The sequence below is a fragment of the Schistocerca nitens genome, chromosome 5 (assembly GCF_023898315.1).
Source record: "Schistocerca nitens isolate TAMUIC-IGC-003100 chromosome 5, iqSchNite1.1, whole genome shotgun sequence".
NCBI classification, from domain to species: domain Eukaryota; kingdom Metazoa; phylum Arthropoda; class Insecta; order Orthoptera; family Acrididae; genus Schistocerca; species Schistocerca nitens.
Window position 1 is genome coordinate 867,216,516 of NC_064618.1, and position 27,453 is coordinate 867,243,968.

The 27,453-nt window shown below is 42.1% G+C and overlaps 2 protein-coding genes across 3 annotated transcripts in view; one reads left to right on the forward strand and one right to left on the reverse strand.

Moving 5' to 3' along the window:
* Positions 1 to 1,544, forward strand: part of LOC126259419 (BRCA1-associated RING domain protein 1-like) — a 194,954-nt gene extending 193,410 nt beyond the window's left edge. For both annotated transcript variants that reach the window (XM_049956200.1, XM_049956201.1), the window contains one exon: positions 876 to 1,544. In XM_049956200.1, the coding sequence (XP_049812157.1) occupies positions 876 to 1,217 (342 nt within the window). In that variant the 3' untranslated portion in view covers positions 1,218 to 1,544. The remainder of the gene's footprint in view (positions 1 to 875) is intronic.
* Positions 1,545 to 1,809: 265 nt separating this feature from the next.
* The window catches only part of LOC126260772 (sorbitol dehydrogenase-like), a 146,702-nt gene continuing 121,058 nt past the window's right edge, over positions 1,810 to 27,453 (reverse strand). The window contains exons 6-8 of the mRNA XM_049958110.1: positions 10,115 to 10,290; positions 8,819 to 8,940; positions 1,810 to 1,993 (exon numbers count right to left, since the gene is read on the reverse strand). Of these exons, the coding sequence (XP_049814067.1) occupies positions 1,810 to 1,993; positions 8,819 to 8,940; positions 10,115 to 10,290 (482 nt within the window). The remainder of the gene's footprint in view (positions 1,994 to 8,818; positions 8,941 to 10,114; positions 10,291 to 27,453) is intronic.

Genomic DNA, 27,453 nt, shown 5'->3' on the forward strand with positions numbered 1-27,453 from the left:
TGGTGGTAATGGTTAAAGACAACAGTTCCAGTTTTAATAACTTACACTTCTTTTCTCTCCTTCACTTACGTTTTGCTTGAGGAAGGTGCCTATGAAATTGATGATTGAAATTTGCCATTTCTAGTTCATTGGTTGCAATCTATATTTGTGCATTTACAGAATGATAGGAGGCACCCCACAAACAGTAATGAAAAGTTACATAACAGTAATGTTTGAATGCAAAGGGCCCTTTTCTAGCAAAGGGGAAGAAAGACGTTTTTGGCTATTCAGAAATAAAGTAGGGAGCTTACCTATTCAGTAATAATTAAAGAAGAAAGATACCGATGCTACTATGTTAAAAGGACACAGTAATATATTTGAAAATTATTTTATTTTAGAAATTATTTTAGTTATTGATGATGCATGCTTGTGTTTATTTCGTATGATTTCATACTCCTTATCCAGTGATTGTTGTTCTTTTAGTTCTTACATGTTTCACAATCTGGATATATCTGTTGTATACTAGTATTTTTATTCATTGCTGACCCATTTTCTGAAACGGACCAAAACAACCTGGAGGATTGACTGAAACTTGTCTGTGGTTGCCACTGAAACTCTCATAAGTGATCTAAAAATGACACAGTTGACTGTTGAAGTTCAGAAGTGACAGTTTTTTTAATAATATTTGGCTGTTAATGCTTGTGTGACTGACACTGTATAATTTTTAGGACTTTTGCTGAAAAGTGGTAATTGGTCCCCAAAATAATGATTTGAATATTAATTCGAATGTTTTACCTCATTAAGAAATTACATAAAATAGGAATATGTTGTATCAAAATTATTCCTGTGTTAGCACGTAATTCCTAACTCAAGCATAAAAATCTTTTTCCTCCTAGGTTCCAAGCATCTTCAATGGCTGTTACATATATGTTATGCATGGTGGAGTGTGTACTGTGCATGGATTGAACATGAATAAAAAAGATGTTACAACACTTATACAGATGGGTGGTGGGACAGTATTGTACAGGGAACCTAATCCAGAATCAATACCTGAAAGTGAGTGCACAGTTCCGTTCCATGCTGCTGGTGATGGTCCTCTGGCAAAGTGTTCACACTACATTATATACAAGCCAGGAAAAACAGAGCCTCAGCTCAAATACAACATGAAACATGTTAAGACTTTGCCAGTAGACTGGCTTATTTCTTGCATAGAAAAATTTGAGCTAAGTCTCCCTTAAAAGAAAGGACATGCGGCAGCTTTGGAAAAATCACTTGGACTTTTTTCAGACAGCAAAACTAAAGACTACAGTTGAATGTGTGCCACTTGAGAGAACTGCAGTGATGCATTTATTTGTTAAGTGTTAAATACTGTAAATGGAAAATACATGTAGATATGCTGAACAGTGTACAGTTTTGATGTTATTAGAGCATTGCTCGTTCTTGACCTGAATATTTTGAAATGAAAAATCAATTAATAGTCACATAACCAGCATTTGGTGAGTTACTTTTGACATAGTGTTGTTGCACTGGCAGTAATGTTATTTGCTTTGATGGAATAAACGTACCTGAGGTAATAATTTTAAAATTTCTTTGTCATCAAATAATCAGCTGTATTTAATTAGCAATCTGATTATTTATTTCTTATTTTAATGAAATACAGTTGTGTATAATGCTATTGCAGTTGTCATTAAGAATGCTTCCAGTATTTGATTTTTCTTTATAATAACATTTTAGTTTTTCTCAGTCGTATAAAGGTGAACTTGTATAAATCTGCTGCTTAATTACTGAAAATTTCAATGTTTATTGTTTCACTTTTTAAACATGTTTACATTATTCATGAGAAGTAAAATTCTCATTGCTATCTGAGCAGTATATCATAATTTTAATTGGATTGTCTTCTCCTGTGTGAGCTTTTTCAAATGCTTCAGCAATTTTTTCGAGAGGATACTTATGTGTTATAAGATGTTTGATGTCAACGACACCTGAAGCTACCATTGATAGAGCTGTTGGATACCTGGAAAAAAAATTACCCTATTATTTTATTTAGCTCATAATTACTGTTGATAGTGGCCACCTTTTTTCCTTCCACATGGAATTCCTAAACATTAAAACAATTAAGGTATCTGCACAGGTAAGGTAAGCTTATAAAGTTAGCAATCACATGTAACATTGCTGGCCAAATGAATGAATAATGATGAACACAGGAAACATTTCTACTAGCGACATGATCAAAATGTACACTTGCCAACAAATCTTCAATCACAGACTTATCGATCCACAAGTTTCTTCTTACGTAGATGTTAGTAAAGTAATGCATAAGCGGTATCTAATTATGTTATACATCTTTTTATTTTATTAATGTGTATGCCATAGCACTGCAGAGATTCTGATTTCTCCCTTTCCCTCCCCTCTAGAATCATGACTAAAAAACAAAAATTACATTAATCAGACCGAAGCCTTGCAGCAGCAGCATCTGATGATGAGGCTTTGCAAGAGAGTTTTTCATCAGATTGCCAGAATTTGGTTTGAGGTTATGTGCTTTCGCAGTGATCTGTGCTGACTTTTTTCTGTTATGTAGTAGTGCCTATATGTTTTCTTTGACTCTTATACCCAACAGTGTTAGGCACATTTCTCACTGAGGCGATACAGTATGCAACTCTCAATACAAAGCAGAAGCGACTCATATTGGTGGAGCGTGTATAAACACAGCTGAAGCAGCTTAACTGGCTCACACTGACACAACAGTGATACAGCAGCAATATGATTCTCTATCATATTGTGTGGCACAGCATGGAGTGCTATTTACTTCACGCAGCTGTTTTGTACGATACACTGGGAGGGAAATTTCAAGCCGTGCAGTGTGCTTAAAAAAATTTTTTTTTTCTAAGTAAACCTTTCCGGAAAAAATTAAAAAAACCACTGTTTTGGGATTCACATGTGTTATGATATGCAGTCTTTCTTATTCAATTCTGAGGAAACTATATGGTAAAAAACATTGATATGTTGCAGATTATAGTCTGATGTCGCAGCTCGATAATGAATTGATTTTCTTTTTGGAATTTCCCATTGCCTATAGTGATTGTGGTACTTCAAAATTAAGTAAAGCAGTGAAAATTTGAAAAATTTGTAGTAAAAAATATAGTCAGTGGCCAGTTTCGATATGGTGCATTTTAGGTCATATGGAGCTGTGTACCAAATGTAGTTAACATTCAGAATGTTTTTAAAGCTGGAAGCAGGGCCGTATATCTTACCAGTCTCAAGTAAATATGTGACATATTTGGAAGTTGCCTGTGAAGAGGCATACAGCAACATGCCACACACAAGGCTGTCGCCACCTGCTGCTTCTTGTTGTTTGTCATATCGCTCCTGTGGGAACCTGAGTGTTGCATGGATAGCCATCACATCACGTTACCTTTGTTGCAGTCTGTTGTATCCCGTATCATATTGCTTCAATGAGACCTACACCTTGGCCAAGTCAGTTCCTGTTGTGTTGTCCTACAGTAGTGTAATGAGTCCTTCTAGGGGTTTGGAGATAATTTCAATATATAATCTTTGAAGCTGTAGAGCACCTTGGCGTGCTGAGGTCAGGGCCACATATTGTGTCTCAGCTGTGCTAAAGACCACAGTCAGCTGTTATGCCAGGACCAGAGCTCTTTGAAATTTAAATAGATAACCAGTTGTTGATCTTCTGTCCTCATAATCTACGGACCAACCTGCATAACAGTAACCAATTATGAGGCAGTCCTCCTCTTTATAAAACTGTGGATTCACAGTCTTGATACCTTCCAGATATCTACAGCTCTTTTTGACTGCCTGTCTGTGGCATTTCCTGGGATCATTAGAAAAGCGACTTGCAGTACCTATTGAGTAAGATAGGTCCAGCATTGTTCCTACTTGAGTGCACCCATTAAACTTTGTTACTTCATGATAGTGTATGTTCTTCATATTATTTTGCCCTTGCTCTGTTTTTGGACTCATATCATGAGTGAGGACATGATTATTGTCTAGTGGCACATGTTTATTAAAGTCTTTCTTGTCAAATCTGTTAAGAATGTGGTTCGCCGTGTTGGTTATATCCACAACCGACCTTCCATGCAGTTCCTAGTTATATGGATACATAAACAGCTAATGGGTTCTTGAAGAACTTCCTGCTTGAACATTTCTTACTTTGATTTTGAATATTTCTTTCTCTTGTATTGTTACTGAAAATTAGCAAACCATCCACATAAATGGCAACTATTAAAATATCTGAATCTTGATTTTTGCGTGTGGATCAGCTATTGACCTTTCAGGGTTTAGATTCAACAGTGTACTATGAGGGATGATTGGAAAGTAATGCAAAATAATTTTATTGCCAAAAAATTTAATAGGTAACAAAATAAAATAAAAAATTACAAGTGAACTTAACATTGTTTACCTACTTGTATACATAGTCACCAATGTTTTCAACACATTTGTCCCACCATGGTGCCAGTTTCGATATGCCCCTTTCGTAGAAGTCTGGTCTGTTGGAGTACAGTCAACTGCAGACTGCTGATTTCACTTCCACAGCTGTCGAAAAGCATTGGCCGGCTAGGAATTTCTTCGTGGGACCAAACAGGTGAAAGTCCAACAGTGCAAGATCCGGACTGTATGGTGATGCTGGAGCACCTCCCACCCAGATTTGATGATTTTCTCGCAAAAAGTAGCAGCAACATGCAGCTGAGCGTTGCCACGAAGAAGTTTGACACTGTTAGCATTAATGTTGTGGTGTTTGTCATGAAGGGCACAACACAACTTAACAAAAGTTTTAATGTAGGCTGCAGCATTCACAGTGGTCCCACATTCAGCAGAATCCACCAATAATGCATTTAGTAGTCTCAGAACACTGTCACAAGCACTTTCCTAGCAGACCGAGTCACTTCAAATTTTTTTCGTATTGGGGAACCAGAATGTTTCCACCACAGAGGCATGGATAGGTTTGGGCTTGTGATACTCCCACGACTCATCACCAGAGACGATTCCTTTCAGAAAGTAATGCTGTTCTGTGGCGTGATGCATTAAGTGATCCAAGCTTGTCGTCATTCACTGGCTCTTGTGGGTGCCTGTAAAGTTCTCAGGCACCCAGCAAGCACAAACTTTACGATATTCCAATCTGTTGGGAACAGTATCGTACAACGCGCCATAGGAAATGTTGAACTGCTGTGATAAGATTCGCAGTTGCACATGCCAGTTGTTAGAAATTGCTGCCTCAGTGGCTTCGACATCCTGCAGGGTTGCACCTGGCACCGGCCGCCTGGAGTGTGGAGAATCACTGAGGTCCACACGGCCCTCTCAGAAGAGTGCGCACCACCTGGAGACACTGCTATGATCCGTACAGTCCTCCCCATACAAGCGACACATGTCTCTGTTTATGCCCTTTGGCCCACAGATATCGAACTACGCTTTGCTGCTCTTCACAAGTTGACAACAGTACCATGTGCGCCATGTTTGTTTCCTAGTTCAGACTTCTCTCGCTAGAGCTGGACATGAAAACAAAATACCCTCTGTAGAAAAAACTTCAAACTATATCATCGTGAAATTTCAACGTTCCAGATGTAGTGCCAGGGGAGAAGAATAGTCTTTTAATACCAGCATCTTTTGCTGTCTCGGTAACTGGCTCTCCTTCTGGAAGCTTGGTGTAGATTACTTCATATAAGTCACATTGTAAGAAAGCCAAGATAAGATCTAGGAAATCGATGTCAAGATCATATTTAGCAGCCACAACAAATAAGTACCATCATTCCTTATAGCTGGTCATATTTTTTCATAATAATCTAGGTCTTGCTTATGAGCACATATTTGTATTACTTTCCACATTTGATAACATGCAATGCAGCCTTCTAGTTTAGTTGTCATTATTTCATTCTGTTTCTGTTCCGTGAATAGGATGAACAGTCAACTTGGTTCCTTCTACTCAGTTTCTTCTTCATACTGTTTAGAAGTATCTTCCTTAAAAATAACATCTTTTGTTTTTATGTTTCTGTGCCTGATTGGTTGAAAAAGCCTGTATGATTTTGGTTCTGTACAGTATCCTACCAAGAATTTGCTCCAATTCAATGACTTCTTCATAACCCATGCAATATGAACCCCTCCAGCGCCAGCTTTTCTGAACTACCCAGATAGGAATTATGTTTGGAACACGTACCTCACTCCTATAATCCTCCTGGCCCCCCTTGCAGCATACACCCAATTTTACTTCCCTTGTCCATTGAATCCAGCCGTTTTGATTCACGTTATTTGTGTTTTCTGAATCGCTCATTAGATCATCCCTTTTCAGGGGAATCTTCATAGAGAAATGAAGTTTTGGTCTTATGCTGGACAGACCCTATTGATCTGATAGCTCAGAGTGCATATGCCATTGTCCCAGATTTACTGAAGCACTGCTTGGTGGAAAAGTGGGTACTGTATTTATCCTTCCAGAATTTCTTGTCTCATTTTCAGAACAATAATGTGGCTTATTTTACAGACTATATTAATGTTGACTAACTTGTATCTCATCCGAAGGAAATGAGAGATGCAGCACTTAACAGAAGTAAAATTATAATAGTATGAAAGACAACCTGAATGAAAGTTAAATGAAATGCAATGTGGGTTAAGCTTCAGTTATTGTGTACATGCAGGTCAGGAAAGTAGTAGTCTGACACACACACACACACACTCTCTCTCTCTCTCTCTCTCTCTCTCTCTCTCTCTATGCAGCTCTTGTGTTTGCATACTATTAACCTGTACCACTTTTCTTTTAGTCATGACATTTAAAATAATTATACTGAATGTAATTAAGTGTAATGTTAAAAGATATTAATATTCATTCGTGTCATAATGAAAACACACTTGGAAAAAGTAAAATTGCATTGTGACAGAATGACTGCCCTTTCTATACCTTTTGGAGGTGAAATTCAAATATAGCCAATGGACATGTTTAAAAGTACGAGGTGCATTCAAGTTCTAAGGCCTCCGATTTTTTTTCTCCGGACTGGAAAGAGATAGAAACATGCGCATTGTTGTAAAATGAGGCCGCGTTCATTGTCAATACGTCCCAGAGATGGCAGCACCGTACAGCAGATGGAATTTTACCGCCAGCGGCGAGAATGAGAACTGTTTTAAATACTTAAAATGGCGACGTTTTCCTTACTTGAACAGCGTGCAGTCATTCGTTTTCTGAATTTGCGTGGTGTGAAACCAATTGAAATTCATCGACAGTTGAAGGAGACATGTGGTGATGGAGTTATGGATGTGTCAAAAGTGCGTTCGTGGGTGCGACAGTTTAATGAAGGCAGAACATCGTGTGACAACAAACCAAAACAACCTCGGGCTCGCACAAGCCGGTCTGATGACATGATCGAGAAAGTGGAGAGAATTGTTTTGGGGGATCGCCGAATGACTGTTGAACGGGGATCGCCTCCAGAGTTGGCATTTCTGTGCACACAATCCTGCATGATGACCTGAAAATGCGAAAAGTGTCATCCAGGTGGGTGCCACGAATGCTGACGGACGACCAAATGGCTGCCCGTGTGGCATGTTGCCAAGCAATGTTGACACCCAACGACAGCATGAATGGGACTTTCTTTTCGTCGGTTGTGACAATGGATGAGACGTGGATGCCATTTTTCAATCCAGAAACAAAGCGCCAGTCAGCTCAATGGAAGCACACGGATTCACCGCCACCAAAAAATTTCGGGTAACCGCCAGTGCTGAAAAAATGATGGTGGCCATGTTCTGGGACAGCGAGGGCGTAATCCTTACCCATTGCATTCCAAAGGGCACTACGGTAACAGGTGCATCCTACGAAAATGTTTTGAAGAACAAATTCCTTCGTGCACTGCAACAAAAACGTCCGGGAAGGGCTGCGCGTGTGCTGTTTCACAAAGACAACGCAACCGCACATCGAGCTAACGTTACGCAACAGTTTCTTCGTGATAACAACTTTGAAGTGATTCCTCATGCTCCCTACTCACCTGACCTGGCTACTAGTGACTTTCGGCTTTTTCCAACAATGAAAAACACACTCCGTGGCCGAAAATGCACCAGCCGTGCTGCTATTGCCTCAGCGATTTTCCAGTGGTCAAAACAGACTCCTAAAGAAGCCTTCGCTGCTGCCATGGAATCATGGCTTCAGCGTTGTGAAAAATGTGTACGTCTGCAGGGTGATTACGTCGAGAAGTAACACCAGTTTCATCGATTTTGGGTGAGTAGTTAATTAGAAAAAAATCGGAGGCCTTAGAACTTGAATGCACCTCGTATCTATGTTTGGAGACTTTTAGTTCCTTCTTCATGGAAGAGAGTATGGGTGACAAAGGTTAGTTAGGAAAGGCAGATCACTGAGACCCCAAGTGGAGAGGGCTAAGAGACACACAAATGTGTATTTCTTCACTAGTGATGTGATAGGCTACAAATAACTGAAGTAAACAGTGCTGTTGCATTTTGTTATTGGAAAATTAATTTATACTGCGGCACAATTTTTTTAAAAAAGCTTCATTCATTTTGGAAAATACAATGATTCTTATTTATTGCAAATATTCACTGTGAGAAGATTTTTTTAGCAAACTATAACTAAGAATGCATAACATACGTGGTAGCTGTTTTAAAATTTTGTAAACGTGAAACATTTATTAAAATAGTAGCCGCACAGGGTAGCCCTTGGGCATCGCTGTGTGTGTTGTCCTTAGCATAAGTTAGTTTAAGCTAGATTAAGTAGTGTGTAAGCCTAGGGACCGATGAACTCAGCAGTTTGGTCCCATAGGAACTTACCACAAATTTCCAAAATTTCTTAAAATAATAAATATTCCCCCAGTATGATTACATAGTAGAAATAACTTACGTATTGCTATAACGAAATATGCCTCGTATGTCAACTTCCTTCAAGCTGGCTTCTATCAAAGGCACTTTTACTTCTGGTGGACTGTTTCCAACCAGCATAACCACACCTGTTGGCGCTGTTGCCTGAAAGAAATATTGCAGTTTTGTGTATTTTTAATCCAGGAATTATGATGAAACTTCGTATGTGACCAAGGCAATACGTGTTTTGTTTAACTCATATGTCCTTTTGTGTCCCAAATTCTTTTACTTAGTTATTACTTTTTGTCATCCCCGGTAATTAAGTCTTCAAATGAGTGCTACGTATTTGTTGATTTTAAATGTCCATGAACAAGTGATGCAGCGCAGGCTGAGGCAGCAACTCTCAGTGGAGAGATAACCAGTTCAAATCCTTGTGGCAGAAGTTATCGCTGAAATTTGACTGGCAGTGGCAAGAGAGGAGGTGACGTAAAGTGTCTCATACCAGATGCTTTGTTAGTGTCGAAAGCTAGGTCTGAAACTGCTTTGTACTTCTTCACAGAGTGGGGCATCCGACATTGGTATTGGTGTCTTACCCATTTCAATGAGGGGCGTGAAGGTATTGGATACTTGGTGCTACTGGAGCAGAATGTGCCGTGCACCAATATTAGGTTTCGCCCTCTGCTATCAACAAAAACATATGACACAATATCAAAATTTTTAAAATCTGGTAATCAAGAAGAAACAACGGTATAGAAAGGATAGATTGCCACTGACAGTACAGAGGAGGCATTGTCACTGACATGCAGAATGAAAATGATTGCTAAAGTATTAAGGCTTTTGGACAAAGTCCTCATCTGCAGTAAAAGCTACACACACACACACACACACACACACACACACACACACAAATCACACGTCACAACTTCCACAAACATGGCCACCATCTCAACTGCCCTACCACATGTATTTTCTACTGCAGAAGAAGGACTTTGTCCGAAAGCCTTAATATTTAAAAGTGTTTTTCATTGTGTTTGTCTGCAACTCCCTGCCTCCTCTTGTTGTTATTCCGTTGTGGACAAATTGTTTGAATGAAAAGATTTTGAGACATTGTAAGACAGTCCACATTTAGTATTATTTACAGACCAAAGACTTGACCCATAATTACATTACTGGTGAATGTAATGTATCTGATGATTTTTCCACTTATGATTCAGAAGGCTTTCCACTTCCAGGTCACATATACTCATGATCAGTTCTATGCTTTGACTGTTTCTGTGGACTTGCTTAACTTCACATGTATTGTGTTGCTTAATTGTGTGATAACATTACATATACTTACCAATACTGCCAAACATATACCATTCTCCGACCCACTGCATTCAATGGAAATGTGTGGCTCACATTTTAAGAGACTGACTATTTCTTTAACAGTTTTTTGTTTATCAGCAGAGCGGATATGAAGTGTAGATGTTGCCCCAATCTTCTTTGCCATTTCCAGTCGGTGAGGCAGCAGATCTAAGTTAAAAGAAATATTTTTAGTTATTGGAATTAAAAGATCTTTTTAGTTTTTGATAAGAAATTTTTAACCACTTGTTGTATAAATATGTAAACGTATTGTCAGTTCTGTCCCATGGCCACTCTGCACCCCCCCCCTCCCCCTCTCATCTCCAATAAGAGTTCCAGTTTTATTCTGATGGATGGGAAAACTATAATATTGGAAGACAAGGCTGGTAGTGTTATAGTCTTCATTAAGCTGACAACCTGATTATGAAACAGTTTGAGCAAGCTGTTCTGGTATAGATTACTTCAACAAAATGCCCAGTTGCTGTGGAATTAAAATGTCCCCAGAACATGATGGAATCTCCTCCAGCTTGCACCGCCCATTACTTATCTTTGTACAAGGCCTATTGTGAACGGAACACCGTCCGTCACTGACACTGAGGTGTAACAGGTCGCTTTGGACTAATGACTTTTAAAAGGAATTTTCTTTTCAATTTATTAGACATTTGGACCTGCCTTCTGTGCACAGAGTTTTTTTTTTTTTTTTTCATTGTACTTGTACCATGTGCCGGGGTGGATGCAATGTATCCGTGAAATGGGTCTTCAGATGGCACATTGTGGCACTTGCTGCAGCGAGTGGTTATTCTGTGCTGCTTTCGTGTGTCTAGGAGATGTGCTGTGGTCCAGGAATTGGAAACTTGGAAACTTTACTGTTGATGTCTTTATGAGGAAAAGTTGGTCTCAGGTTGACACCGCTGATGTACAAGAGATGTAAAATGCTATTGTTCTATAACTTGAGGTTGTAAGCAACCGTGAAAGATGCAATGTAGTTGTTGTAATTGAAACTGAATACACGTATTGCAAAGGAGAGGAGTCTGAAATCATTCAGTAGAAGCTAGTCTTTTAAGTAAATTTTCAGGCTGACACAGGCATCAAAATGGAGAAAAAGGAGTCTGAAGCCAACATACCTGCACTACAGTACTTCTGCAACTGCTTCCAAATGCAATAAGGTAAAGTTTATAATCTACAGTGACCATAAAATATATACACACACAAACAGACCATTACAGACATAGGCACGTTGTGTTTCTGTAGACCGTGATTGGACGATCGGATGTGTCTGTGTTAGTAAGTATTAACATTTGATTGAGAAGATAGAAGAATTCAAAATTGAAAGGAAATTACAGCCTTGCAAAGAACATTTTCTCTGGAATTTGCAGTTGTTCTTCATAGCAACCAGTCAATAACTCCAATTACTCTGTGCTTTAGTTATTACTAGCATTGCAGTTAAATCGGAAATTTCATGAGAAACAATAAACATTTGAAGGACAAATATTAACTCCCCCAACAGTACCTGAGAATGAGAAGAAAATATGAAGTATACGATTGAGAAGGTCGCCACTTTTGCGCCAGAGATTCTGTGTCGACGTGTGGCAGCTGCTTATGGCTTGGGCGATCAGTTACTAAGCGGCAGCAACAGCAGCATAGCAGTTCATGCAATTCATCAATTGCGAAACACTAGTATCTTGTCGGCAGTGCTACGTGGTGATATTGTGCAAACCTTTGGTGAACAGTATTTGACTCAAACTGTCCCCCCCCCCCCCCCCCCGCCCCCCTCCCTTTTTTTTTTTAAATAGCACTGTTGTGGTGCACGAGTGAGATAATCAGGAGTGCAGTTGTCTGATAAAGTTTGTTAGTTTGGTGCAATGTAAGGTCAATGCTGAGGCAGTTGGCTGCAGTGAAGGTTTGGTAGTACATTTACTATTGTTTGATGTATACCTGTAATCACCTGGAAGATGTTGCAACCAGTAGAAGAGATATGGAGAGTGTTTACGGAGAAGACGACTGTGAAATTAGATAAGACAACTGAAGAGATAAATAGAAACATAGGAAAGCTTAGAACTGAACTATCTACAATGAATGTGAATTTATAAAAACATATAATGGAATCTAGAAAGTAGGAAAAGGAAATGCACATTTCAAATTCCAAATTGCAAACAACAATAGTTGGAATTAACTGAGAAGTTGTGGCCACAAGTAACTAAACAATGCAGAACTAAGAGAAAAGTGCTAAAAAACCATTTCAAGAGGTTTATAAGGATGTAAAGCAGTTGAGAAAGGTTAAGCAATAGCAATTTAAAAAAAAAGAAAATAGAAAAAGAATGATTCACGAACAAATCTCAGACACTCATGAGAAACTGGAAATGCTAGAAGAAAATAAAAGTTCAGAGGTGACAGCTATCACAGACTCCGATTTTGCTAACTTGGAGGAGAGAATGACTGAGATAATTGCTGGTCTTTTGCAGTCTTACAAACTAACTGTAGTTCAATACATTAGTATAGGAGTGGGTCGTGTGTGTGTGTGTGTGTGTGTGTGTGTGTGTGTGTGTGTGTCAGGAAGGGCATCCGGCCACCTACTGTCACTAACATTCCCTCAACCTATAATATAACAAATGCCATCTCCTTAGAGATGAGAAAAAATGATGACTCATTCTTATATACAGAAGGTATTGACAGCAGTTATAAATGATGTGCCATCATAATTTTTGCAACTAATGTTTATTTGCAAATGTGCTACACTCCTCATTCACCACTGCTCACTTACTGCCATCGGCAGTTATAGTTTCAGGCCACAGTGTAACAGTGTCTTATATTCCCTTACAACTAGTCAGGTGAGCTAAAACAATTAACAGGGTTGCCCACAAACCATAATCATATATTTTAAAGCTGGTTGTGAGTTTGTGATATGAGCTGAGCACGTACTAGCCTCATGAGGTGTAACTTAGTTTGGTTGGTCTTGAACAGTGACCAATGTAGTACACTGCCGGGAACTTAAGGGTTTGTACAATTTAACAAGAAAAGAGGAAATATGTGTAAGCATAGGAGGTAGGTTAGAGAAAATAGACAGAGAGAGAGTAGATCCTGTACTTAATGGTTGGAAAAAGAGACAAGTTTAACTGCAAAGCATTGAAGTTCCTTGTCTTCTGTTTTTGGCATAAAGAGCAATCTCTAACTGCCTGACCGATTGAGGAGGTTCCTTTGAAAGGGCACGGACAACTTCCGTCACCATGCTTCCCTAATTTGATGAGGCCAATGACATTGCAGTTTGGTCTTCTCCCCCAAATCAACCCTATTATCTCTAACTGCCTGAGCATAACTTCACAACACTTCTATCTGTGTAATTTCTAGAGACAAATTATTACATCCTCAATCATATTAGCACGATTGGCAAAAACTTTGGTTTGTACAATACTGTATCGCACTTCGATGTTTTTGAAAATTAACTTTCGTTCAACATTCAGAACTGCAACTGCAACCTACTAGACAAATTATAACCATAATAAAATATGATATGATGACTGATGAATAACCCACACTTGGTTTTCCTTTGGCACAGCCTATACACCAGTAGAAAGTTAATGGCACATGGCAATCCTTGGGACTCCCCCCCCCCCCCCCCCTCCCCCAGTCCATAAATAAGTTTGCAGTATATGCTGACTACAGTCCCATCACTTCTGTCTGCAAAAGACCTAACTGAACTTTTTCCCTCGTGGTAATTTTGGCAGTTAGAATTTGTCAATCAGTTTACTACAGATTTGAAATGTGTAAGAGAGCCAGATAACATTGTTGCCAACTATTTTTCAAGGCTAAATGCATTTTTGTGTACTATGTTTCGACAAATTGACTGCAGCACAAGCAGCTGATGTGGAGCTCCAAGAACATGTGACAAGTGGAGAGACAAAAATTTAGCTTTAAAGTGTCCCACTAGCAGGAACCCAAAAGAGTGCAATGCCTCTAGGTGTTCTGCTAGACCTTTCGTACCTGCCGGTTTTCGCAAAGCAGATATTGGACTCCGGACCTTGCACTCCAGGGAAATAACATCACATTTAAGCTTATCAAGGACAGGTATGTTTTTCTCATGAAATAAATCATTTTTAGCATGCCAACAGCCAAAGTTGGCCATATTCACAAACCACTCTGCCGTAGAATTCAGATATATCTTTACAACAACTGATTGGCACACCCCGTCATGGACACTCCTGCAGGAACAGCAGTCAGAACATTTCTCACTACATGGATCACCTGTTTCAGTTGCCTGGTATGTGTCACAATTCAGGTCAGCCCTTATAAAATTCTTCTCGGGTATGCAGCCGGATCATGACGTCTTCAAGACACAATATTTCTGCGGTCCAACTGGCCGCCATCATCAGGTGAGAGCGCTGGTGCACAATCTCGCCGGAACTGACTTCCCAGCGCAAGCGGCAGCCCATATATAGGCCGCAGAAGGCCCACAACGCGTGCGCGAAAAGGTGCCGTAGCTGCCATCTAGTGCAGTAAACATGCCGCGCCGCCGGTGGTGGAAAGAGGCGAAATCGAGGTATCGCTGTCAAAAATAAAAGAAAATTAAAAAATTCTATTCCGGCGATTGAGACGCAGACCGTTGTTTTTTAATGTCGGATAACACCGGGTCCCAAGTCTTACTTAAAAGATAGCCCTTGTCTCTATTAATAAGATTGTCAGATAAACGAATCTCTATTGATTCTTTTAAAATACAGTCCCAATATCGAGATGCAGGGGCAACCATTTGTGTCGCATCATATTGCATTCTGTGTCCCTGGGTGAGACAGTGCTCCGCCACTGCGGATTTCTCGGGTTGAAGCAGCCGTGTGTGCCGCTGATGCTCAACACATCGGTCCTGAATGGTCCGGATCGTCTGACCAATGTAAGCCTTCCCACAGTGGCAAGGGATCTTGTATACACCGGGCTTCCTCAAACCCAAGTCATCCTTAACAGAGCCAAGAAACGCTCTAAGCTTGGCCGGCGGACGAAAAATACTTTTGATGTGATATCTTTTTAGAATTCTTCCTATCTTCGAGGAAATGCTCCCAGCAAAAGGCAGAAAAGCCACCGATTTGCAGGTATCTTCTGGTGGTTCAGGCGATGGTCCAAACTGGAAAGCACGACGGATCTGTTTATCTGTATAGCCATTCTGCTTGAACACAACCTTAAGGTGGTCCAATTCTTGTGTCAAGCTTTCTCCATCTGAAATGGCATAAGCTCTTCTCGCCAACGTTCGCAGGACCCCTGTACGCTGGAACGATGGATGACAGCTAAAAGCATGCAGGTAACGGTCCGTGTGCGTAGGCTTTCGATAAACACTGTGTCCCAGTGTCCCATCATCCTTTCTGTACACCAGAACATCCAGAAACGGAAGCTTTCCATCACTTTCCACCTCCATGGTAAACTTGATGCTAGGATGCAGGGAATTAAAATGATCTAGGAGGCGGTCAAGAGCCTCTCTCCCATGAGGCCACACCATAAACGTGTAGCTGTATAGTCTCGGTGGCACTTCGTCCTGGTGCTGCCGTGCCACCGAGACTATACGGCCTACCCAAGATTCATAAGAAAGGGGTCCCGCTTCGTCCGATCGTGAGTAACTTGGGTGCTCCTACCTACAATCTAGCCAAGTATTTAGCATCTGTTCTTGGCCCTCACGTCGGTAAATGCGAACATCACATTCCCAATTCTATGGTGTTTATTCAGAGATTGAAGTCCTTGTCTCTTAGTCCCTGCGATTTGCTTGTGAGCTTTGATGTCGTGTCGCTTTTTACCCGGGTTCCTCTGGAAGAATCCTTGCAATTAATTGGTGAGAAACTGGATGAGGACACAACCAGGCTTTGTCGCCACGTGCTGACGTCAACGTACTTTTTATTCAATGACAAATATTTTGAACAGACTGACGGAGTGGCTATGGGGAGCCCACTGTCCCCAATAGTCGCCAACCTTTTTATGGAAGATTTGGAGGACATGGCGCTGAAGACGGCGTCCTTAAAACCAACCTGTTTTTGGAGGTACGTTGACGACACGTTTATGGTGTGGCCTCATGGGAGAGAGGCTCTTGACCGCCTCCTAGATCATTTTAATTCCCTGCATCCTAGCATCAAGTTTACCATGGAGGTGGAAAGTGATGGAAAGCTTCCGTTTCTGGATGTTCTGGTGTACAGAAAGGATGATGGGACACTGGGACACAGTGTTTATCGAAAGCCTACGCACACGGACCGTTACCTGCATGCTTTTAGCTGTCATCCATCGTTCCAGCGTACAGGGGTCCTGCGAACGTTGGCGAGAAGAGCTTATGCCATTTCAGATGGAGAAAGCTTGACACAAGAATTGGACCACCTTAAGGTTGTGTTCAAGCAGAATGGCTATACAGATAAACAGATCCGTCGTGCTTTCCAGTTTGGACCATCGCCTGAACCACCAGAAGATACCTGCAAATCGGTGGCTTTTCTGCCTTTTGCTGGGAGCATTTCCTCGAAGATAGGAAGAATTCTAAAAAGATATCACATCAAAAGTATTTTTCGTCCGCCGGCCAAGCTTAGAGCGTTTCTTGGCTCTGTTAAGGATGACTTGGGTTTGAGGAAGCCCGGTGTATACAAGATCCCTTGCCACTGTGGGAAGGCTTACATTGGTCAGACGATCCGGACCATTCAGGACCGATGTGTTGAGCATCAGCGGCACACACGGCTGCTTCAACCCGAGAAATCCGCAGTGGCGGAGCACTGTCTCACCCAGGGACACAGAATGCAATATGATGCGACACAAATGGTTGCCCCTGCATCTCGATATTGGGACTGTATTTTAAAAGAATCAATAGAGATTCGTTTATCTGACAATCTTATTAATAGAGACAAGGGCTATCTTTTAAGTAAGACTTGGGACCCGGTGTTATCCGACATTAAAAAACAACGGTCTGCGTCTCAATCGCCGGAATAGAATTTTTTAATTTTCTTTTATTTTTGACAGCGATACCTCGATTTCGCCTCTTTCCACCACCGGCGGCGCGGCATGTTTACTGCACTAGATGGCAGCTACGGCACCTTTTCGCGCACGCGTTGTGGGCCTTCTGCGGCCTATATATGGGCTGCCACTTGCGCTGGGAAGTCAGTTCCGGCGAGATTGTGCACCAGCGCTCTCACCTGATGATGGCGGCCAGTTGGACCGCAGAAATATTGTGTCTTGAAGACGTCATGATCCGGCTGCACACCCGAGAAGAATTTTATAAATTATTACGCCGGGAAAGCCTTCGTAGTCAGGTCAGCCCTGTTTTTGGAACTTGCTAAATTATGTCGATTCCAACACCATTACATTAATAGTCTAGTACCCAGCTAGCAATTGGGTGGTAGAGTGCTGGCAAAGGACACTCAGAACTGCTTTTACATGCCCATGACATACTTGGATAGCAGCATTACCAGTAGCACTACTCAGTCTGTGCAGTGCCATCAAGTGAGACATTGGAACGTCTACAGCTGTTTGTTACTAGCTGCTGTTTCAAGTGTTGCGTGTTGTTGTGGCACTGGTTGCTGCTGCTGCAAGCTCTGTTGTGGAACCTATGCAGCAAGTTGAAAATAATATGATCTGGGGCTGAACTGGAACACTACAAGACTCCAAAATACCTAGGAGTGAAACTTGACAGATATCTCACTTTCAAAAATCACTGCATGAAATGCAAGTCAAAAGTTTCCACCAGGAACAATCTTCTATGGGAACTGGCCGATCACAGTGGGGCAGTCAACCTGAAACAATCCAAACATCTGCAATGGCACTATGCTATTCTGCGGCGTATGCCAGTCCTGTGTGGTATAATTGAACTCGTCCCAAACAGGTGGATGTAGCCCTCAACGAAACCTGCAGAATTATAAGGGGTTGCTTGAAATCCACTCCAGTCGAATGGCTTTACCACCTCGCAGGAATAGCACCACCATCTGTTCGAAGAGAGAGATCTACGAACAAGGAGAGAAAGGTAGTGCAACAGGAAATTACCCATCCTCTGTATGAGCATGAACCACATCCGTAATGAGTGAAGTCAAGGAAGAGTTTCCTTAGAACATCAAAGCAACTTAGAACCACTGCTGATACCCCTATGGGTCAGGGGGTAAGAATAGGCCCGAGGTATTCCTGCCTGTCGTAAGAGGTAACTAAAAGGAGTTTCACACGTTTCGGCCTTTATGTGATGGTCCCCTGTAGGGTTTGACGGCCATTCTTCAAAATTTTCCCAAAGAGCCAGCCACTTGGGGAAGGGCGCCTTACACGGTGCATTGTGTCCGTAATGCATTGTGACCTTTAGCCCACTTTCTCATCGTCGCATTTCAGTCCCCCTCATTCTCCATCTCTTGGGTGGGGACACCTTCCTGGGTGCATTTTCCTCCACCCACTATGCTGTGTCGCTTTCTGTGTTGACGATGACCGTGGACTTCTTTGCACCTGATATCCAACACGGGAGCCAGTCCGTTGTGGTAGGGCCGCCATGTACCCTGTTGGTTGTAGCCTCCTGACGACACAGGGATTGCTCTGCTGATGCCTGCACTGTTAACTCCCACGTATGCCACAGGGTAGATGCCCATCCCCATGGGGCATCGGGACTCCCGGCAATGGCCATCCTGCCAGGTGGCCTTTGCTGCGGCTGGGTGGCACCTGTATGGAGGCCCCCTGGTCGGAATGGATGGCATCAAGGCGGATGACAGGCGATGAAGCGTAGTCCATCATCTCTTGATGGTGGTGAAACACCAACAACCTCTAAGCGTTCACGAGCTCTATTCAATGCACAGAAGTACGACTCCAAATCGTTCCTCTCCCTGGGCACACCATGGGAGGAATGTTAGGCTAAGAATGGCAGCGGATCTTATTCGCCCCGGTACATTGTATGTTCGAGAGCTAACGGGAAATGTTTCATGATGAGGAAACCTCAGTTTTTTGTTGAGCTTTTAGAGGACAAGTTTGGGGAGTTGGAGGGATTGTCCAAAATGATATCTTGGTCAATCTTGATAAAAACAGTATCCTCTGTCCAGTCATGGACGTTACTCGCTTGTTACAAGCTGGGGAATATTTTTGTAACCATCATGCCCCATAAGAGCTTAAATATGGTCCAGGGTATCATATCTCACAGGAACCTTCTTTTGCAGTCTGATGATGCGCTGCGCGCTAATTTGGAGCGGCGAGGTGGACATTTCATCTGGCGTGTCCACCAGGGTTCCAGGGATAATCAGGTTGCCACCAGTGCATTCATCATGGCCTTCGAAGGTGATACATTGCCCGAGAAGGTAAAAGTGATTTTCTACCACTGTGATGTCAAGCCATATATCCCTCCCCCAATGCGGTGTTTTAAATGCTGGAAGTTTGGCCATATGTCTTCCCGGTGTACTTCCAGCATCACGTGTTCAGATTGTAGACATCCTTCACATCCCAGTACTCCAAGTGCCCCACCTCTCATCTGCGTTAACTGCGGAGAGCATCAATCCCCTTGCTCACCAGACTGCAGGATCTTACACAAAGAAGGAGAAATCATGGAGTACAAGACCCTGGACCGACTGACCTACACTGAGGCTAGGCAGAAGTTTGAACACCTCCATCCTGTTTGTATGACATCACCTTACGCTGCCGCTACAACTGTTCTAGCCCCATCTGCTCAACCAAACCCAGTCACCTCTCAGAGCCGAAAGAGTACACCTGCTCCCTTGATGGTGGGGGGGGGGGGGGGCACTTCCCTCTCTGTTGCTCCTGCACCAGCTACTTCGGGAGTAACATCCCCCCAACATTCCCAGGTTTCTGCTAGAGGGAAAGATGACACCCGCCAGTGGCTGAAGAGCTCAAAAGCAGCTGGTAATAGGGATTCACGCTCATCCTCAGTCCCGGAGACTGAGCCAGTGAAGTCCTCACAGCCAGGGAAACCCAAGGATCAGCTAGAGAAATCCAGAAAGATGACCCCCTAAGACCAAGGAAATCGCGGTGGCACCCACACCACCACTACCTACAAGCTCTGCGTCTGAGGATGGGGTGGAGATTCTGGCATCCACTGAGGACCTAGATCTCGCCAGACCCTCAGGCACAGTGGATATAGACTTCTCAGGCAGTAAGTCGGTGGCAGCAGGTGACTCTGAGGCATAAACTGCCTCATTGAATATTCCATGCTTTCCCAGTCTCATGATGATGTCATCCTCCAGTGGAATTGCGGCGGTTTTTTCCGCCGCCTGTCTGAGTTACAGCAACTGTTAAGCTTTACACGTGCTATCTGCATTGCCCTCCAGGAAACCTGGTTCCCAGAAATGTGGGCCCCCGCCCTCCGCGGGTATAAGGGATATTACAGGAACTGTAGTGACTATAGTCGAGTGTCAAATGGAGTTTGTGTTTATGTCTTAAACTCAGTCTGTAGTGACACTGTGCCCCTTCAAACCGCTCTTGAAGCTGTGGCTGTCAGAATAAGGATGACACAGAAAATAACTGTCTGCAATGTATATCTTCCTCCGTATGGTGCAGTACCCCTGAATGTTTTAGCTGGACTGATTGATCAACTCCCTAAACCTTTCCTACTTTTGGGAGATTTTAATGCCCGTAACCCCTTGTGGGGTAGCTCCGTGCTTACTGGCTAAGGCAGAGGTGTCGAAACTGTGCTGTGTCCGTTCGACTGCTGCCTCTCAAATACTGGGGCCGCCACACATTTCAGTGTGGATCATGGTAGTTACTGAGTCATTGATTTATCAATTTGCAGGACTTCTCCCATGTATCCACTGGAGAGCACATGACAATCTGTGTGGTAGTGACCACTTCCCCATCTTCCTGTCACCGCCCCAGCGTCAAGCACACAGACGCCTGCCCAGATGGGCTTTGACCAAGGCGGACTGGGGAACTTTCACCTCTGCTGTCACCGCTGAGAATTACCCCACAGCCTTTCGCACTCTCAAACAGCGGCTGAAAGGGAAAGTCCTCTCCTTCACTACACACCACAGTCAGTCCTATAACGCCCCATTTACAGAGTGGGAGTTCCTCAGTGCCCTTGCACATTGCCCCGACACAGCTCCTGGGCCAGATCGGATCCACAGTCAGATGATGAAACATCTCTTATCTGACTGCAAGTGACATATCCTTGTCATCTTCAACTGGATCTGGTGCGATAGCGTCTTTCGGTCGAGCACTATTTTTTCGGTGCTCAAACCCGGTAAAAGCCCTCTTGATGTGGATACCTACATTCTTTGTAAGCTGCTGGAACTTATGGTGTGTCGGGGGTTGGGTTGGGCCCTGGAGTCATGTGGCCTACTAGCTCCATGTGAGGGCGGCTTCCGCCAGTGTCCCTCGAGTCTGCCATCCGAACAGCCTTTTCCAGATTCCAAAACCCGGTTGCCGTCTTTTTTGAAAAGCGTACAACACGACCTGGCGACATCATGTCTTTACCACATTGTACGAGTGGTGTCTCCATGGCCTGCTCCCGATTTTTATCCAAAGCTTCCTGTCGCTCCGTACTTTCCGTGTCGAAGTTGGTGCCTCCCGTAGTTCCGTCTGTGTCCAGGAGAATGGAGTCCCGCAGGGCTCTGTATTGAGTGTGTCACTATTTTTAGTGGTCTCTAATGGTCGGGCCCTCAGTCTCACCTTCTCTGTATGCAGACGACTTATGCATTTCGTTCTGCTACTCCAGTACTGGTGTTGCTGAGCGTCGTCTACAGTGAGCCATCCACAAGGCGCAGTAATGGGCTGTAGCCCACGGCTTCCAGTTTTCCACCACGAAGACATGTGTCGTGCATTTCTGTTGGCGTCATACCGTTCATCCAGAACCAGCATTATGCCTTAATGACAATCCACTCACTGTAGTGGAGACATAACGATTCTTAGGTCTGGTTTTCGACTTTCGTTTGACTTAGCTTCCTCATCTTTGTCAGCTTAAACGGAAGTGTTGGCAGCACCTCAGTGCCCTCCGGTGCCTGAGCAACACCAACTGGGATGCAGATTGTTCAACACTGTTGCAGCTCTACAGAGCCCTCGTTCAATCCCGTCTCGACTACGGGAGTGTGATTTATGGTTCGGCAGCACCCTCAGCATCGTGTTTGCTCGACCCATTGCACCGTTGCGGAGTTCGATTAGCAACAGGAGCTTTTAGTGCGAGTCCAGTGACAAGCGTACTGCTGGAGGCTGGAGTCCCTCCGTTGAAGATCAGACGTGGACAACAGCTCTGCTGAACAACCTAATTACCGTATTTTTTCCCAACCACAGCAGTTCACCTCCATCATAGGCAGCCCAGGTCAGGGCTAATGATTTCGGTTCACGTGCGATCGCTTCTGTCTGAACTAGAGTTCTCCCCTTCACCACCTCTCCTTTAGGTCCATTTACGTACACCTACATGGTGTAACCGTGGGCCGAAGCTTCACCTGGACCTTTCGTGTGGCCCTAAGGACTCCGTTAGCCTTGCGGCTCTCCGCTGTCACTTCCTGTCGATTCTTGAAGTGTTCCGGGGCTCTGAAGTGGTTTATGCCGATGGCTCGATGGCTGATGGTAATGTTGGCTTCGCCTTTGTCCACAGAGGCCATATTGAACAGCATTCCTTGCCCAATGGCTGCAGTATACTCACTGCAGAGCTGGTGGCCATAACTCGTGCACTTCAGTATATCCGTTCATGCCCTGAGGAATCATTTCTTCTGTGTACTGACTCCTTGAGCAGCCTACAAACTATTGAGCAGTGCTACCCTCGCTGTCCTTTGGTGGCATCCATCCAGGAGTCCATCTATACTCTGGACTGGTCCCGTCGTTCAGTGGTGTTTGTGTGAACTCCGGGACATGTCGGCATCGCAGGCAACGAACTTGCCGACAGGCTGGCTAAACGGGCAACGTGGAAACCGCTTCTGGAGATGGACATCTCTGAACCTGACCTGTGTCCTGACTTATGCCGCAGGATTTTTTTGGCTTTGGGAGACGAAATGGCATAACAGTACACACAACAAACTGCGTATCATTTAGGAGACGAAGAATGTGTGGAAGTCTTCCATGCGGACCTCTCGCAGAGAATTAGGTGTCCTCTGCCGGCTCCGCATTGGCTATGCTCGGGTGACCCGCCGTTACCACGTGCGCTGTGAAGACCCGCCTCAGAGTTGGTGCTGCGCCTGGTTGACAGTGATCCATATTCTGGTGCACTGTCCTACTTTGTCTGCCCAGTGACGAAATCTTGGGTTACCGGACCCGTTGCCGCTGATTTTATCCAACAGTGCCTCATCGGCTGATTTAGTTTTACGTTTTATTCGTGATGGTCGGTTTTATCATTTGATCTAAGTTTTAGCGCAAATACTTTGTCGCTCTCTGTCCTTCACCGTAGTGCTTTTAGGGTGGAGGTTTTAATATGTTGCAGAGTGGCTGGCTTTTCATTTTTATTCTTGTGGTCGGCCAGCCACTTTAATCTGCTTTCTTGTTTTACTCTCTTCTGTTTGTAGCGTCTCTCTGTTGTTTTCCTGTCCTCTTTTGTTCCTTGTAGTGTTCGTTGACTTTCCTGCGTTCTTGTGCTTTTTTCCTTTCTTACTGTTTTGTGTTATATGTCTCGTCTGTTTTATTCTCACACTTGTGGCATTGTTTTATTAGGAACAAGGGACAAATGACCTTATAGTTTTGTCCCTTCCCCCCTCTTTTAAATCAGCCAACCACTGCTGAAAAAGCTAGGTTACAACTATGGAGAGCTACAACCTACCTTCCCTCTGGTTGGAAAAGAGTTGTTGATGCTTTACCTCCAGGCCATGATGCGGAATGGACAACTTGGAAATCCCCGAATAGACTGAGATCCGGAGTTGGAAGATCAAAAGTTAACTTGGCAAGATGGGGATATACTGATCCAAGTGATACTCGGTGTGACTGTGGAGAAGAACAGACAGTTCGCCACATGCTTCAGAGTCGATTGTGCCCAGTCTCTTGTACAGAAGATGATCTTCAACAAGCAACAGAAAATTCACTGGAAGAGGCCAAGTTTTGGTCAAAAGTTATTTAATCGTAACTATGTAAAATTTATGTACATTTACCTGTATGTTTCTGATATGAGAATAATAATAATAATGATAATTGTGCTATTCTGCAGTCTTGCGAAATGGCTGTTGTAGCTGTTGCTTTTGTGAATTAGTTAGTTACATGTGCCATGGATCATTTTGTACAGGAGATTGTAATGATTTAGAACGAGTCACTTAACATTCACATTGCAAATTAATTTCCACGTGCGGTTACACTCTAAACATTTCTATTGTTATGTTTTTTTTTTTACAAAAAGAAAAAAAAATATACAGATGTGAGTTAGTAATTCCTACCTGCCACCTTTTACACATTACAGTAACACAGCAATAGAAATTCTTCTACAGTATAGGAAGAGTTGTCAAGGAGAAACTTTCTCAGTTCCTTATCAAATTTTACTTTGCTCTCGGTACAACGTTTTATGTCACTGGGTGAGTGACCAAAAAATTTGTGTTGCAGCAGTGTGCACCCCTTTTTGTGCTAAAGACAACCTTAATACGGAGCAGTGAATGGCATTATTCCTTCTAGTATTGTAATTATGTACCTCATTGTTCTTTTTGAACTGTAGTGGATTATTTACAACAAACTACATGAGGGAATAAATATACTGTGAAGCAGTAGTCAGAATGCCTAACTCATTAAACAGACGTCCACAAGATGAGAATGGGTGACCACCACTTATTATTCTTACAGTATGTTTTTGTGCAATGAAGACTTACTTTCATAAAGCTTAGTTACCCCAGAACATTATTCTACACGACATTTTTGAATGAAAATATGCAAAATATGTCAACTTACTGATTTGTCTCTCCCCAAGGTTTGCAATGATTCTAAGCCCAAATTTGGCTGGACTAAGTTGTTTTAGGAGTTCCAAAATGTGTTTTTCCAATTTAAATTCTCATCAGTATGCACCCCTAAGAATTTTGAAGTTTCCATACTATATATTATTTCCTTGCCATGTATGATACACCTATCTTTGGTGTATTACCTTTAGACATGCAGAACTGAATATGTTGTGTCTTTGTAAAATACTTACAGTTAATCATATTTTCTGCTAATGGTCTCACCCTCAATTTTAAAAAGACGCAACATATTCAATTTATTTTGTTTACCATTTCTTCTCTTTATGCATGTATGCTTGGATTGATTACAATACTAGTAGCATCTGTAAAAAGAACTAGTCTGCTTATGGTGTACTGGATGGACGATCTTTTACATGTATGAGGAACAGTAGTGGACTTAAGATTGGACCTTGGGGAACCCCATACTTGATTTCTCCCCAGTCAGAATTATGTCCTTGAACAGTGGTGGACCAAAGATTCAACCTTGGGGAACCCCATATATGATTTCTCTCCAGTCAGAATCATGTCCCCAGACGGTATTGGTTGAATTGTTTCGTACAGCTTCTGCATTTTTTTGGTTGGCTATACCATCAAAACCATAAAACATCAACTTATGTAGGAGATTACTGTGATTCACACAGTCAAATGCCTTAGAGAGGTCACAGAAAATAACAACTGGTGCTATTTTATTATTTAATGCTTGTAAAATTTGGTGAGTGTATGCGTAAATGGCACTCTCAGTAGAGCACTCCTTCTGAAACCCAAACTGCGATTTGCTAAGGATGCTATTGTTGCTAAGGTGTGATACTATTCTAGAATACATCACCTCAAAAATTTTGGAAAATTATGTCAGCAGTGAAACGTGTCAGTAATTATTGACATCTCTCATATCACCTTTCTTAAGGAAGGGGTTATTAATGGCATATTTCAGTCTCTCTGGAAAACCTTGAGTTAATGATGCATTACATATTTCAGATAAGACTGGGCTTATAACATGGGAACAAATTTTTTGTACTCTATTGGAAACACCACGAAAACCAGATAAGCTTTCATTTTTGAGAGAGTTTATAATTTTCTTAATTTAAGAAGGAGAAGTTGGTAATACATTCATATGATTGAATTTTGTGAAAGTTACATTTTCAACATACTGCTGTGATCTTGAACTGTTTTCCACCATGCTGTCTACTATACTTAAGATTATTAAATGCATTTGCAACCTGTGACTCATCATTTATAGCTCTTCCATTCAGTTCAATAGTGCTGTTGTGTTGTTCTGTTGCTGATTGTCGTGTCTCTCGCTTCACTACATTCAATATAGCCTTAACTCTGTTGTCAGAAGCACTGATTTCTGACAATATGTGCATATTCCTTGATTTTTTAATAACTTTTCTTAGTAATTTTGAGTAGTTTTTGGAGCATGCAACTACTGCAGGATCCCTGCTTGTTCTTGCCGAAAGATGCATTTCCCCTTTCTGTTCCCAAGATAATTTAATCTCTCTTGTGATCCACAGTTTTTTACAAGACTGTTTAGCGTCTTTTCTGATTAGCTTATGGGGAAAGCTATTTTCAATTAACGGTATGAATTTATCATTCAATAGGTAAAATTATATGTTAGCATTTGGTTCATAGTAAACTACATCCCATGTCATCTCCTGTAAACTACTCTTAAAAACATTTGTCCTGGAGTCATTAGTTGGTTGGTTGGTTGGTTGGTTGGTTGGTTGGTTGTGTGTTCCATTGATCAATCGCATGGTACAGTAGCCATTATGATGTGGAACGTGTCAAGTGCACAAGAAATGCACATATGAAACAAGATTTTTTTAATATATGTATATTACAATACAGAGTTAAAGATCAATATTTCTATTATTTACCCCATTCCCTGAAATGGCACAAAATGCTTATACTATATTAATTATTGTGATTTCCACTGAAGAATATCCATACTGTAAGGCATTATTTTATTTATCCTAAGTGTGCATCATGATTAGAGAGAGCATTTGTTACTGGATAAATAGTTATTTTCTTGCTTTGAGCTTTGTCAAAGAAAACATTATCAATTAGTGTCGTACTGTTGAAATGTTAATTACTGAGATCAAATTGTGGGATCCAAATAATTTTTCCAGATCATTTTTCCTATCAGACACTCTCAGAAAATCTACAAATTAAAGTCACCACAGACTATTAACTGCTTGCTGCTGTCTGGCATATAGCACAGTAAGGAATCCAGAGTCCTCATAAATAATTCAAAATTCCCCAGTGGAGATTTACGTACAGCTACAGTTAAAAGGACTTTTTTCAGCATTGATTCACAAGCACACACTTGTGTGTACTGATCACTACAAAATCTATTTGTCTCAATGTTTCTAAACGTGTGTTCTGTCTTAATGTATGTAGCAACTCCTACTTTCCCCATGCTATTTGTGCATGAGTAAGTGTAATCTTTTATGTGTAACGTATGTAACCCTGTATTTATGTGATGCTCAGTGGGTTAGTGATGGATGACCTCCCGGTTTTAGAAACCATACCA